General features: G+C 37.9%; 1 protein-coding gene and 1 long non-coding RNA gene across 2 annotated transcripts in view; both read left to right on the top strand.

The window, feature by feature from the left end:
• Nucleotides 1–1,898, top strand: part of LOC140343721 (uncharacterized) — a 3,197-nt gene extending 1,299 nt beyond the window's left edge. Inside the window, exons 2-3 of the long non-coding RNA XR_011923401.1 lie at nt 562–629; nt 1,884–1,898. This is a non-coding gene — a long non-coding RNA (uncharacterized lncRNA). The remainder of the gene's footprint in view (nt 1–561; nt 630–1,883) is intronic.
• A 4-nt stretch (nt 1,899–1,902) lies between these two features.
• Nucleotides 1,903–15,095, top strand: part of LOC140343783 (xaa-Pro aminopeptidase 2-like) — a gene marked incomplete at its 5' end in the record, with an annotated part of 25,113 nt that continues 11,920 nt past the window's right edge. Inside the window, 8 exon segments of the mRNA XM_072430656.1 lie at nt 1,903–1,954; nt 3,416–3,520; nt 7,554–7,640; nt 8,445–8,548; nt 9,234–9,237; nt 10,996–11,077; nt 11,530–11,725; nt 12,457–12,546. Of these exon segments, the coding sequence (XP_072286757.1) occupies nt 1,903–1,954; nt 3,416–3,520; nt 7,554–7,640; nt 8,445–8,548; nt 9,234–9,237; nt 10,996–11,077; nt 11,530–11,725; nt 12,457–12,546 (720 nt within the window).

Raw genomic sequence — 15,095 nt, 5'->3', positions numbered from 1 at the left:
ATCTATCTATCTATCTATCTATCTATCTATCTATCTATCTATCTATCTATCTATCTATCCCTCACATGTAACAATAACCCTTGTAATTCTTCTTCCGGTATTGATTTAACCTAAAGGCTGTGTGTTTTAAAACCTGCATAGCAGACGATTTCTACACCGGAAAGAATAATAAAATAATATTTAATTAAACAAAGGACGGTTTATGTTTTGTTCAGTGAAAGTTTCCTCCTTCTCAGTGCTTGGCAAACCTTACAGAGACTTGGCACAGAACACTACCTTATCTAATACTAGGGAGGCAAGTTGTATTTTATGGTCATGATGCAGTACCAGATTTCACCAGCTGTTACCCAGGGAGTATGTTCTCTTTAAGGGTCCTTTAGGAGAGACTCTCCTAAACTGTGGGTAAATCACAAAATGCCTTTGAGAGGTAAAAGGAAGGCTGAGTGCCCACCCAAAAAAAATATTCCTCCTCATTTACAAACCCCATGCTCTGTATGGGATTGATGGTCTCTTTTTTTTTAATTAAATAATTCTTAATGCCTTGCTTTGCTATTTTTTCAGGATATACTGCAGCTATTCCCAAGGAACCCCGGGATACAACCATGAGAAACTGCTCGGCAAATCCTCCAGTAAGAATTTGGATAGCAAAATGAATTTTTGTGACACAGAACCTCTGTATTCCTGAACCTTGGATTTGTTATCAATTATGTTTTTAGTCATGAAAGTGTAACTAATACTGAAAAACAAAAGTATATTATATTGCAGGCTAATACCTCAGATGTGCTGGCTGCTTTAGTTTTCTTTTTCCCTTGACTTTCACCTATTGATTGCTCCAGTAATACATTTCCTGTCCAAAGGTGACAACACTCACTCATTGCACTGTATAGGAGCAGTGTTGTCACCATAGGGCAGATATTATTTCCTGGTAATCACCGGGACACAAAGGAATGAGATAAAGAAGACTTTTACCAGAACAAAATAAGAATAAAACTTGATATACACATCCAGGAGAGATTTCCTCTGATTTCTTGTTGTATCACATGAAGTAAAAGGATATTTCCCAATGTATCCCTTATATGTATCTCTTTAATAATAGGAATGATTTACTAATAAACTATAGACCTGATTTATTAAAGCTCTCCATGACTGGAGAAGAAACACTACCTTGGGAGAACCTGGGTGATGCAGCAAACCTGAACTGTATTTCTTAAAAATCATCGCTATTAGTTGGCAAATGTTTTCAACCCTGAACCAAATCCATTCCAGGTTTGCTGGGTCATCCAGGTTCTCCCATGATGGTCTATTGTCTACATTCTTGGAGAGCTTTAATAAATCAAGCCCATTGGGTGTTGCAGCAGATAAATCCACCAGCACTTACAGTTTTTTCTTTTAGTCCCTCCAGCAATGTGTCACAAATACCCGTTGATCCTGCCAGTGAAGTCCACCTAATGCAATTTCCTGCAGTAATGTAACAATGCTGCTCTGCTCCTGAATTCAGGGAGTTGTCACTCCCATGTACGATGTATCTGCTTTCACTACAATGAGAAGTAAATATGTTGGAGGAGGCGTGTCTATAAGTATTGCTTCTGAAGATTCAAAAGTCAGTAACCTGTCAATCATCCATTGACCACACCCAGTCCCACCCACTTCTTATGTGATTGACAGCCCTGAAATCCTCCCACTGGAGTCTGCAGTGCCTGATAGGGGATCTTGTGAGACATAAATGAACAAAGGGTTTTATGTTTAAGTAATACATAGTAATTAGATTTGAGACTTTAGTTTTTATTCATGCAGAAGCCTTTAGTTGTACTTTAAAAGTATTACTGATATTTTACTTTAATGATGATCACTAATTTTTTTGCTTTGTGTCATTTTGCCCTCAGTATATTCCACCCACACACTGCAAACCGGGAAAAACGAAGACAATGGCTGACCGGGTTCACTGGATCTTCAGGTAAAAGATCTTCCAATATTGTGTAGTGCAGCTTTAAAACTGGATTCCAGTTAAAGAGTCATTAAAATATATGGTCTACCTATTACAGAATTTGTAAATTCGGCCAAACCAGCCTTCTGATCCAGGTACGCATGCCTGGTAATAACTTACAGCTACAATTATACAGAACAGCTCAATTATAGACACACCCTCCGTGTGCTGATTGGATAGTGGAGTAGAAGCAGCTGAATGATGGGGTCTGCTCACTTAGCATATTCATAACATTTGAAGGAGAAAAAAAGTCTTACATGACTCAGATATTATCCTTCCTCTCCAGGAAATTGAAAAGGATTATTTAAGGAATCTTAGAAATCTTTAAGGAATATAAAGATGTATTCAGATACATATACTTATATATATATATATATATATATATATATATATATATATATTTCATAGAGTTCAGCTTTAAATGTTTATATGTAGTGTAATGCCATAATAATTAAAATGTAATCATCTCTTGATGAGATAAGATAGAGAAAAAACATTTATGAGCTTCCCAAATTGTCAGATTACATATTCTTTTATTACCATATGCAAATGGTTAAAAAAAAGCTGTGCCTTCTACTTTTATGCTGCCAAGCTGAATATTCTTTCTTTCTTTCTTTCTTTCTTTCTTTCTTTATTTCCCCTCCCCTCCTTCTTTCCTTCGGTCTGTCTCTTTTTCTTTCTTTCTTCCCTTTCCCTCTCCTTCTTCCCTTCTGTCTCTCTCTCTATCTATCTATCTTTTTTTCTTTCTAATACTATCTACAATATCTTCTCTTTTATTCCATCTATCTAATCTGTTCATCTACAGAGATACAAAAACTGTTTGATAGCATGATGAATGATTGACTAGGTAATAAGAATTAATTTGCAGTTTTCCATTTATGTTAGTAAATGAATAATTTTCATTGTGGTATTGTAAATGTATTTGGAGCCCGCTAAAATACAGAACTCTTTATACATTTTTAATACACTTTTAACAGCTTCCTCTGCTCTCAGTCCTTCACCCAATTGGTTCTCCACCATGCTTGGAGTTGTAGCACATTTCTGTATATGGGGCTTGATGAAATCTCCTTCTACCTGTAGATCTTTTCTTTATTATCCAATAGGATCAGAGTATTAAGGGTTTGAATATATTAGGGGGCCATGAAACCTTTTTATTTTATATTTTTAAAGGCAGTATTATAAGGAGCTGGATTGTATCATGCATGGAAATCTAAACTTTGGAGGGCAATAGTTGGTGAAGGTAGCTGGTGAACACTAGAGGGCCCCAGAGGGCACCCAGAACACTCAAATACCCAATCAAGTTTAGGATACTCCTTATCTTGTTCTAAAGTTCCCTAAGTATAATTAGTTGTGTAAAGTGAAAATAAAAAATTATACATATAAAAACATAGTATATAATAAAACATAGTCATAACATTCATGTTCCTTTAGGCACAGCTGCAGTGACATTAACCAGAGCAGCCGTGTTCACTGACAGCCGGTACTGGACGCAGGCCGAACGCCAGATGGATTGCAACTGGGAACTGCAAAAGACAGGTAAGTCAATGTTCTTGCCTTAATAATATGAAGCCATGGAGTCAAAAGGGATCTAAGCAAGGCCCCACAATTTCTGAACTTTAACTTTTGAATTGATGAACAGAAATTGTTCAGAATGCTTTTGGAAGGTTCAGGCAGGTCACTTTTTTTACCTAAAGATTCTACCAGAAATTTTGGTCCAAATTTGAAGCTGATCTCCAAGCAAATATTAACCCCCTCACAATCGACTCCAACTGACCCATCATATACCTTTTCCCTGGGAACCCTACTGTTTGCGATGCCTGGGGCACTAAAGGTTCAATAACCTTTAGTGCCAGGGATTGCACACTGTTCTCAATGAATGCGGCCACAGAAACTCCATTGAGAGTTCCACTGCAATCCCCGGGCACTAGAGGTTAATTAACCTCTAGTGCCCTGGGATCACAGTGGATTCTCAGAGCTGCAATCATTCTTGCAGCTCTGGAAATCCTGTTTGTGATCCCCAGCACTTGAGGATCAATGGGGACAAGTTTCCCCTTTCAAAACCTCTAGTGCTCCCTGATTGGCTGAGGAAAGCTTTTCTAAGCAAATCAGAGAGCACAAGAGGTTTTGAATAGGGAAACTTGTAACCCATTTAACCTCTATTGCTGGAGATCGCACACTGAGCTGATCAATGAATGCAGCCAGTGCTGCATTCATTGATCAGCGCAGCCCGCAATCTTTTTTAGTTCAAGCTCAATTCGCAAATTTACACCGGTCATTTTCACTTACAATTTCGATAAGCGAGAATGGCCAAATTACCCGCGAGATTGAGTTTTAAAAACTCGCTCGCCCATTCCTAGTGTTCACATCACTGCTTCAGCAACAAACGGTCATCCTGAGATCCAGACGAGAAGTAGTGATACCAATACAAAGTATCATCTGCAGTGCTTGATAAACAGTCCCCTATACCCAAAAACTGGACTGGCAAAACATGATTTGATGAGTTAAATGTGGAAGAGTGGTTAACATTTGCATGGAGAAGGCTTTAATGTCATCTCATATTCAGAATCATTTCCAACTCTCACACACTATACATAAATCATTGATAAATTGGCAAGATCAGTTACATTACTTAAAATCTTAAGATCTAAAATGAAAAAGCAAAAAGTCCCCAGATGGTTGAGATTATTGGCAAAAGAGATTCTACATTACACGGCATGAACTGTGCGATGTAAAGCTTGAAGTATAGGATCAATGTAACTCCTGTGCACATGCAGGAGGTTCATTGTCACTGATCATCCAGTGGCCGAAGAGGATCACCATGAGCATGATGAATGATTGACTAGGTAATAAGAATTAATTTGCAGTTTTCCATTTATGTTAGTAAATGAATAATTTTCATTGTGGTATTGTAAATGTGTTTGGGGCCTGCTAAAATACAGAACTCTTGATACAGTTTTAATACATTTTACCAGCTTTCTCTGCTCTCAGTCCTTCACCCAATTGGTTCTCCACCATGCTGAGAGATGTAACACATTTCTGTATATGGGGCTTGATAAAATCTCCTCCTCCCTGTAGATCTTTTCTTTATTATTCAATAGGATCAGAGTATTAAAGGTTTGAATATATTATGTGGCTATGAAACCATTTTATTTTATATTTTTAAAGGCAGTAATATAAGGAGCTGGATTGTATCATGCATGGAAATCTAAACTTTGGAGGGTAATAGCTGGTGAAGGTAGCTGGTGAACACTAGAGGGCCCCAGAGGGCACCCAGAATACTCAAATACCCAATCAAGTTTAGGACACTCCCTATCTTGTTCTCTGAGTTCCCTGAGTATAATTAGTTGTGTAAAGTGAAAATAAACAAATATACACAAAAAAACAAGTATATAATATAACATAGTCATCACATTCATGTTCCTTTAGGCACAGCTGCAGTGACATTAACCAGAGCAGCCGTGTTCACTGACAGCCGGTACTGGACGCAGGCTGAACGCCAGATGGATTGCAACTGGGAGCTGCAAAAGACAGGCAAGTCAATGTTCCTGCCTTAAAAATTAATATTAATGATAATATGAAGTCATGGAGTCAATAGGAATCTAAACCCCACAAATTGTTCAGAATGCTTTCGGAAGGTTCAGGCAGGTCACATTTTTACGTAAAGATTTTACCAGATATTCTAAAATGGAATGGTGGGATCTGGTGGGACAAGCCAAGGGTGCTAAGGATGCTTGAATTGAAATTTCAGATTCAAAATTGGCCATTCAAATGGCCAAATTTTGGTCCAAATTTGAAGCTAATCTCCAAGCAAATATTAACCCCCTCCCAATCCACTCCAACTGACTCATCATAAAATTAAAAAATAAAAATTGCCCTTTTCACTTTTCAAGTTTTGGAGAAGAGCGGTCTTTCTTTGGGTGTTCACTAGGGATGAGCGAGAATTCCTCTGTCATTCTCACGAAAATTTCGTTGAACTTCCAGCGGTTCCATGAAATTTCGACGAATCGATTTCGCAAAAGTATGGGAAGATCAAGGAAATGATACCAGGAGGATTCACAGGGGATTCCCGGGATTCCCTGGGAATCCTCCTGTTTGCGATGCCTGGGGCACTAAAGGTTAATTAACCTCTAGTGCCGGGGATCGCACACTGTTCTCAATGAATGCGGCCACAGAAACTCAATTAAGAGTTCCACTGCAATCCCCGGGCACTAGAGGTTAATTAACCTCTAGTGCCCTGGGATCGCAGTGGATTCTCAGAGCTGCAATCATTCTTGCAGCTCTGGGAATCCTGTTTGTGAACCCCAGCACTTGAGGATAAATGGGGACAAGTCTCCCCACTCAAAACCTCTAGTGCTCCCTGATTGGCCGAGGAAAGCTTTCCTCAGCCAATCAGAGAGCACTAGAGGTTTTGAATAGGGAAACTTGTAACCCATTTAACCTTAATTGCTGGAGATCGCACACTGAGCTGATCAATGAATGCAGCCCGCAATCTTTTTTTTTTAATTCAAGCTCAATTGGCAAATTTACACAGGTAATTTTTACTTACAATTTCGGTAAGCGAGAATGGCCGAATTAGCCGCGAGATTGAGTTTTAAAAACTCGCTCGCCCATTCCTAGTGTTCACATCACTGCTTCAGCAACAAAGGGTCATCCCGAGATCCAGAAGAGAATTAGTGATACCAATACAAAGGATCATCTGCAGTGCTTGATAAATGGTCCCCTATACCCAAAAACTGGACTGGCAAAACATGAATTGATGAGTTAGATGTGGAAGAGTAGTTAATATTTGCATGGAGAAGGCTTTAATGTCATCCCATATTCAGAATAATTTCCAACTCTCACACACTATACATATATCATTGATAAATTGGCAAGATCAGTTACATTACTTAAAATAGATCTAAAATGAAAAAGCAAAAAGTCCCCAGATGGTTGAGATTGTTGGCAAAAGAGATTCTACATTACACGGCATGTACTGTGCAATGTAAAGCTTGAAGTATAGGATCAATGTAACTCCTGTGCACATGCAGGAGGTTCATTGTCACTGATCATCCAGTGGCCGAAGAGGATCACCATGGACCTGGAACTCCACTGTAAGTAGGTGGTAAAGATGGCGGCTTTATAGCACTCAGGGGTGACGGGTTCCTGGATCCTTTGTTGCTGCAAGGTGCCTGCAAATAGGTTACTCTGTGCCATATGCTGATTATGGCATGGGCTCACCCTCACCAAGGAATTCATTTCTACTTTACAGGGAACAAGTCATCATTTTTAGTTTATTCTATTGTGTTCTTGTTAAGCTTTGATGAACCCTATAATTTTACTAATACAGAATTGTACCATTGTAAACATTTCCCAAAAAGTTTCACAACATACGTTGAGGTTTTTCTTAGGTACTCTTCACTTCTATTTCACACAAAAAAAAAATTACTATTTAAAGAAGAGTGTCTTAAAATCCCCTCAACGTATGTTGTAAAACTTTTTTAGGAATTGGTATAATTAAGGGGTGGGGTACAATAAATAGGATCACTCCCTTTAACAGTTTAACAAATTATTTAATCATTGTATACAGTGTCAGCTTCCGCTGTGGTGTCCTGGATTCTAGAAGAAGTGAAAACCGGAGAAGTAGTTGGCTTTGATCCTTTTCTTTTGTCTATTAGTAAGTTATATTTTTTATATTTTGTCCTTGCCTTGTAGAATGGTATTTGGTCTAGTGGGTCAACATAGCTTCTTAGATCTTGGATACTTCTACAAAAAGATCCCCCTGCCATAGCCTCAGTCTTGTCCCTCTGGGGGTTCTGAGTGTCCCCACTCAGCTTTGTGTGTTTCAGCTCTTCTTAGTTTCTGCATTATATAAAATACACATATGGGGGTGGTGGGAATCTTTCATAATGAACATTTTACCAATTGAGTCCCCAAGTGTTTCACTTTCAATGTCAATTGTTTTATGTCATTTGAACTCTTTAGCACCAATCAAAAACTTAACTTATTTTGAGAGATTTGGCAAACTTACTGTTTAAACCATTTTAAGTTACCCCACTCAGACTCTTTCAAGCCCTATAATTTCTCTACTGTGGGTGACGTGTGAAGAATCTGATCCTCATATACGTTTCACTGTTTTCAGCCCCCCATGTAAAGATCTCCCACGTGGTCATGACAAGTTGAGAGACTGAACTTATGAGCCTATGAGTTTTACATATTTCACCATAGCATCCACTTCCAGTTCCACATAAATCCAGTTCCAATTTTTTTCTAATTCCTAATTAGATTCCTAATAAAAATGTCTTTCCAACAAAAGGTCAATTAAAAAGCCAAATCCTTAACCTCTTACCCCTGACACTGGTGCTACAGAATGGTCTCTCCAGGTCCTGGACAGTAGTAAATACCCTAAAAAAGATTGAGAGTTTTATAAACAAAACACCTTGCTGTTTCTGTGTTTGATTTGTTATATATAATATTTTAGATGAATGGGAATCATACAGCAATGCATTTGAAGGTTCTGGCAGAACTCTCCACTCAATAACCACCAATTTGGTGAACACTGTATGGGGTAGCCAGCGGATCAATGTAACTCCTGTGCACATGCAGGAGGTTCATTGTCACTGATCATCCAGTGGCCGAAGAGGATCACCATGGACCTGGAACTCCACTGTAGAGTAAGTGGGAAAGATGGCAGCTTTATAGCACTCAGGGGTGACGGGTTCCTGGATTTTGTTGCTGCAGGGTGCTTGCAGACAGGTAACTCTGTGCCATATGCTGATTATGGCATGGGCTCACCCTCACCAAGGAATTCATTTCTACTTTACAGGGAACAAGTCATCATTTTTAATTTATTCTATTGTGTTCTTTTTAAGTTTTGATGAACCCTATCATTTTACTAATACAGAATTGTACCATTGTATACATTTCCAAAAAAGTTTCACAACATACGTTGAGGTTTAGTTTAGGTACTTTTCACTTCTATTTCACACAAAAAAAAAATTACTATTTATAGAGAAGTATCTTAAAATCCCCTCAACGTATGTTGTAAAACTTTTTTAGGAATTGGTTATAATTAAGGGGTGGGGTACAATAAATAGGATCACTCCCTTTAACAATATAACAAATGATTTAATCATTGTATACAGTGTCAGCTTCCGCCGTGGTGTCCTGGATTCTAGAAGAAGTGAAAACCGGAGAAGTAGTTGGCTTTGATCCTTTTCTTTTGTCTATTAGTAAGTTATATTTGTTATATTTTGTCTTTGTCTTGTAGAATGGTATGTGGTCTGGTGGGCTGACATAGCTTCTTAGATCTTGGATACTCCTACAAAAAGATCCCCCTGCCATAGTCTCAGTATGTTTGTTTTGTGTGTTTCAGCCCTTCCTAGTTTCTGCATTATATAAAATAAACATATGGGGGTAGTGGGAACCTTTCATAATGAACATTTTACCAATTGAGTCCCCAAGTGTTTCACTTTCAATGTCAATTGTTTTATGTCAATTGAACTCTTTAGCACCAATCAAAAACTTAACTTTTTTTGAGAGATTTGGCGAACTTACTGTTTAAACCACTTTAAGTTACCCCACTCAGACTCTTTCAAGCCCTATAATTTCTCCACTGTGGGTGACGTGGAAAGAATCTGATCCTCATATACGTTTGACTGTTTTCAGCCCCTATGTAAAGATCTCCCACGTGGTCATGACAAGTTGAGAGATTGAATTTGCAGCCAAGCTATATATATATCTCCAGCCTATGAGTTTACATATTTCACCAAAGCATCCACTTCCAGTTCCACATAAATCCAGTTCCCTTTTTTTGCTAGTGGATTCCTAATAAAAATGTCTTTCCAACAAAAGGTCAATTAAAAAGCCAAATCCTTAACCTCTTACCCCTGACACTGGTGCTACAGAATGGTTTCTCCAGGTCCTGGACAGTAGTAAATACCCTAAAAAGATTGAGAGTTTTATAAACAAAACACCTTGTTGTTTCTGTGTTTGATTTGTTATATATAATATTTTAGGTGAATGGGAATCATACAGCAATGCATTTGAAGGTTCTGGCAGAACTCTCCACTCAATAACCACCAATTTGGTGCAGTACCCAACGCATTTCGCCTTATTTGGCTTTCTCAGGGGATCAAATGAGATCAATACCATATATTTGCAACAAAATTGTACATAATAGGTAAGGCACGGTGGGTTCAGTGCATCCCTGCGGTTCACATTTTCTCTGACTGTAATGTATGAGGGAGCCCATATTTAAGTGTGATTATGTGAAACAGTGCTAAGTGAAAAACATGTGTTCAATAATTTATTTTCATGCTATTTCATGTGTCCGCATATCATTCATCAGCCAATCTGTATAAAGTTGAAAGGTGTATATGTTGGAGCATATATTTCTCTTTCTTTTCCTAGTGTGTTATCAGTATATTGACATCCAAGTTCACTGACTATCCAGAGTTGTTGTTTGGTATGATGATAATTAAAGCTCAATTTCCTAGTGCATTGGTGGTTGTGTGTGGTAGTAAACAGCAGGATGTCCGCAGCTCAGCCTTTTTTTTTATTATTTATTTATTTATTTATTTATTTTTTTTACTGTTGTGTCCCTGTGAGGTCACAAAACTGGACCTTGGTGCGGACAAAGACAGCAATCAATATTTGTCAAAAGTTCTGGGGTACATAACGTAGATATCCCAGGAGGCTGTGCACTCCAATTCAGTCCTTACTGCCGCAGCAGTATAGAAAAAAGGGGAGGGGTTCCCTTATTTTTTTTTCCAATAAAAACATTTAGAAAAAATGTTATACAAAACGGTAAAAAAAAGTAACAATTTTTCGATGATAGATCCACTTTAAAATGTATCTTTTAGCATATATATTAGACATACTATTCATACGCAAAAAACCCACCAATAGCTGTGGTGGTATAATATAAAATTACCTGCGGTGAAAGGACGAGTTGGGTTATTTAGCTATTCCCCAGAACAAAAGGTCCAGTTTTTTTTTTTTTAGAATTGACATTATTTTTTCTCCCCCAGGGCTCTTCAATCTCAGAGCACAGGACATACCAAACAATCCATACTTCTACTCCTACTCACTGCTGACCAAGAACTCAATCAGGTATCTACCAACAATGACATAAAGTACAAATAATAGATACATCTAACTAAAATAGAAGAATATTTTTGCTTTATAGACCTTTGTTTGCATTGTTTTACTATACTTTTCCGAATAGCATCTTCACATTTACACAGAGCAGCTAAACGCCAACATTAGGTTGCAATAGGAATTCCTGCTTTTCAGGCTCATGGGTTGGAGGGGGTAATGTACACATAGACTTAGGGACCGAGAATGCTCAGGGTACCTTCCTCTATAACTCTCCTCTCCTGAAATACTCTGCTCTGCTGGAGGATTCTGCTTCTTCCTCTATCAATCCGACAAGGAAATCCCCCCCACTGAAATCCCTAAAACAAAGAACTGACTGCATTTAAACCTAAAGTTGCAATTCTCTGTAAATTTCTCCATGACCAGATGAAGGTGTTGTAATAATATCGCCTTCATTATTTCTACAGTTTGTTTCTGAATACCAGCCGCATCACGAGCACCATCCGTAATTATCTGAACAGCAATTGCCCCGACTCTACGTGCGTCCAGATTTTGGAGTATGACAAAGTCCGTGATACCCTCATAGAATATGTGAAGGGAGATGTGAAAGTTTGGATTGGATCACAATACACAAATTACGGAGTGTACGAAATCATTCCCAAGGTACGGCAATTTGCCTTGGTCTTTCACTTGTCAGCACAGCACATTAAAAAAAGAAACTAAGAAACAAAGCAAAACAGCAGAATCCATTATATATAATAAAACAGATTCCTTCTTCATTTCTTCGTACCGACCTTGGGATCGGTACGATATTTGGTGCTCTTAGGTCCATCCTAACTGAGGAGTTTTCATCAAAGTAGCAAAAAAAAAGCAATTAAATGGTTCCACAAATCTGTAAAATAAAGGATTTGCATTTGTTGCCCTCCAAGTTGCATATAATGGCCCTTTACCTTTTCTCTAGAATAAGCCCAATATTCCTCACATTTGGTGCAATTTTGGTTAATTTGGCCATTGTAGCAGTTTTGGCTGGTGATCAGCAACTGACCAGGACCTCAAATCCCCAGGTTTTATTCCCTTTAAATTTGTAGTATTCGGATTTGGAATATTCCAGACTTTAACTTTTTGGCAAACTGGCCCTGGAATAGAAGCAATTTATACCAACATGTAATATATTTATTTGTAAATCCCAATAAGCAAACTGTTCCATTTCATTTCTTTTGGTCTTAATTTACAAAATATTTTGTTACATCTGCTTGTTTGCTGTAAAATTGTTATTTACCAAAAACATTGAATGGCACTCATGCTCCTCCATATACACATCTTTAGCTCTGTATATTCTATAATGCTAAAGTACTGTTGATGTCACAATTTCTTGGTGATATTTTCTCTTGCAGGCTAAACTTCTATCAGAGAGCTATTCTCCAGTCATGATGACAAAAGCTGTGAAAACTGAGAAGGAGCAGCGATTACTGAAGAATTGTCATGTAAGTACAGAATTTTATTTGACTTCATGAAGGGATCCCACTCTGAACATAACCTACGCGTTTCACCACCTTGCATTAACCAACATATTAAAATCTAAACGGACTACAAAATGCAACAACACAGTGGCCACCACTCTCACTTTGCAGCATTATGGTCCCAAGTTCATGTGTTGGCCGGGACATTATTTACATAGGGATAGACTTTATTCTTTCTGTGTTTTCATGCATGGGTTCTTTTTGGTACTGTGGTTTCCTCCTACACCCCAAAAACACAGTAATTAATTTATTGGCTTCCCCAAAAATTTTCTTTTGCCTACGTTAAAAATAGATTGTGAGCTATTAATACAACAAATTAAAGTACTACAGAATACAATTATGACCAAAAATATTGGCACCTCACAATCATGTCAGAAAATGTACCACTTCTCCCAGAAAATTGTTGCAATTACAAATGATTTGGTATTGTGATGTTTTTTTCTTTTGTTAGCACTGGAAGAACAAAAAAAATCAGAGACATTCCACATAAAATGTCAAAAATGGACTGGACACAATTATTGTCACCCTCACCTTGGTATCTAGGGATGAGCGAGCAGGAATATTAAGTTTGATCTCGCAGCGAATCTGGCTATTCTCGTTTACCGAAAATGTAAGCGAGAACGGCCTTCTGATTCCCTGAGAGGTCGAGCTCTCGCCAAAAAGGAGGATTTCCAGGACTGCATCATGCAGCTCTGGAAATCCTCTGTGATTTCTGGCCACTAGAGAATAATTAACCTCTAGTGCCCCGGGGATCGCACACTCTTCTCAATGAATGCAGCCACAGCTGCAATCATTGAGAAGATGCCCAGCACAGGAGAACCTCCTGACATTGTAATATAAGTATCTCGTAGAAATTATACATTTGTATCTGTAACAAATACTTATATTACAATGTCAGGAGGTTCTCATTTGGCGGGCAACTTCCCAATGATTGCAGCTGTTGCTGCATTCGTTGAGAAGAGTGTGAGTGTGCTTTGTCCATGCTTTGTGTGTTTTAAAGTATGCTTTGGGTAATCGTCCTGCTGTAAGACCCATGATCTCCACCTGAGATCCAGCTTTTTGACATTGGGGCCTACATTGGACCTCACAATTCTTTGGCAGTCTTTAGATTTTATAATACCATCCAAACAATAAGGACTACCAGTGCCTGAGGCAGCAAACCAACCCCAAAATATCAGTGAACCTTCTCGATGTTTGACAGTAGGTATTGTGTTTTTTTCTTTGAAGCCTTCTTTTTGTTTTCTATAAACAGTCGAATGGTATGTAATACCAAAAAGCTGTATTTTTGTCTCATCTGTCCAGAGGACATTCTTCCAGAAAGGTTCCATTGTCCCATGACAGATGAGAGAAAAATACTTTCTTCGGTGGGAAGGAGGAGAGGTCCATAATTCCAGCAGAGAGAAGTAAAAGTCTCATTGATTGTTACAGAAAGCAATTGACATCAGTTATTTCTTCCATACGCTGTGCTTCCACGTATTACGTTGAGGGCGCCAATAATTTTGTCCAGGCCATTTTAGACAATTTGTGTGGAATAACTCAGATTTTTTTTCTGCTTTTTTGTTCTTTCAGTGCCAAGAAAAGGAAAAAACATGACAATACCAAAATATTTGTAATTGCAACTGGGAGAAGTAGTGATTTTTCTGACATAAATGTAAGGGTACCAATATTTTTGGCCATGGCTATATGTCAGAGTCATGCAAATATATATTAATAATAATGTAAAAGCATGAAAATTTGGGCATTCTGCACAACAAACATTCTACAGTTGTAAAACAGATGAATTGTGGAGATGGAAATGGCATTGCAATTCACCAGTGCGTGCATTACTACAATGAATTGGTATGAACAATCTGAAATCAATTAGATTAGACGAGGAGAGTTTGAGAAAGAGCTGGGACTAATGGACAGAACAATATGTATATGTAAAAAAATATTCAACCCTCCACTTTGTATTCCTGTAATATTTTATGTCTATTATTCTATATATTGTATTGCCTGATTTCAATTTACCAATCCTACTGCCACCATCCCTAGGTGGTTAAATCATGAATATCAAAAATATCAAAGTATGGGACATTAACGGCAGTTAGATATCATAAAACTATAATACTTTATTTACATCATTTTAAAATCTATATAAAATCATACATGCCTCTTCCATTGTGAAAAGTTAGGAAAAATTAAATAACATCATACCATATATGAGCTGAATACATTGTACATATTACACATGTTGGAACCCTCCAATGCGTTTCGCAGACTGTCTGCTTCTTCAGGGATGTAATTAGTACAGATAGTAGGTGTATCAACACAAAAGCTATTTTATTACAGGTGCACTTGATCACCTTATATGGAGGCAGTTAAAAAGTGGAGTTAAAACAACAACATACAGAGATAGTGGTATCCCAAGTCAATCTTCCACAATATTGTTCAATTTCAAGTATTAAGGTGCGTACACACTTCCAATTTTTATCGTTCCAATCGAACGACGAACGATCGATTGGGCAAAAAAT

The sequence above is a fragment of the Pyxicephalus adspersus genome, chromosome Z (genome assembly GCF_032062135.1).
Source record: "Pyxicephalus adspersus chromosome Z, UCB_Pads_2.0, whole genome shotgun sequence".
Classification (NCBI taxonomy): domain Eukaryota; kingdom Metazoa; phylum Chordata; class Amphibia; order Anura; family Pyxicephalidae; genus Pyxicephalus; species Pyxicephalus adspersus.
Note: the sequence above shows the minus strand (reverse complement) of the source record. Positions and strands in the feature narration are given on the sequence as shown.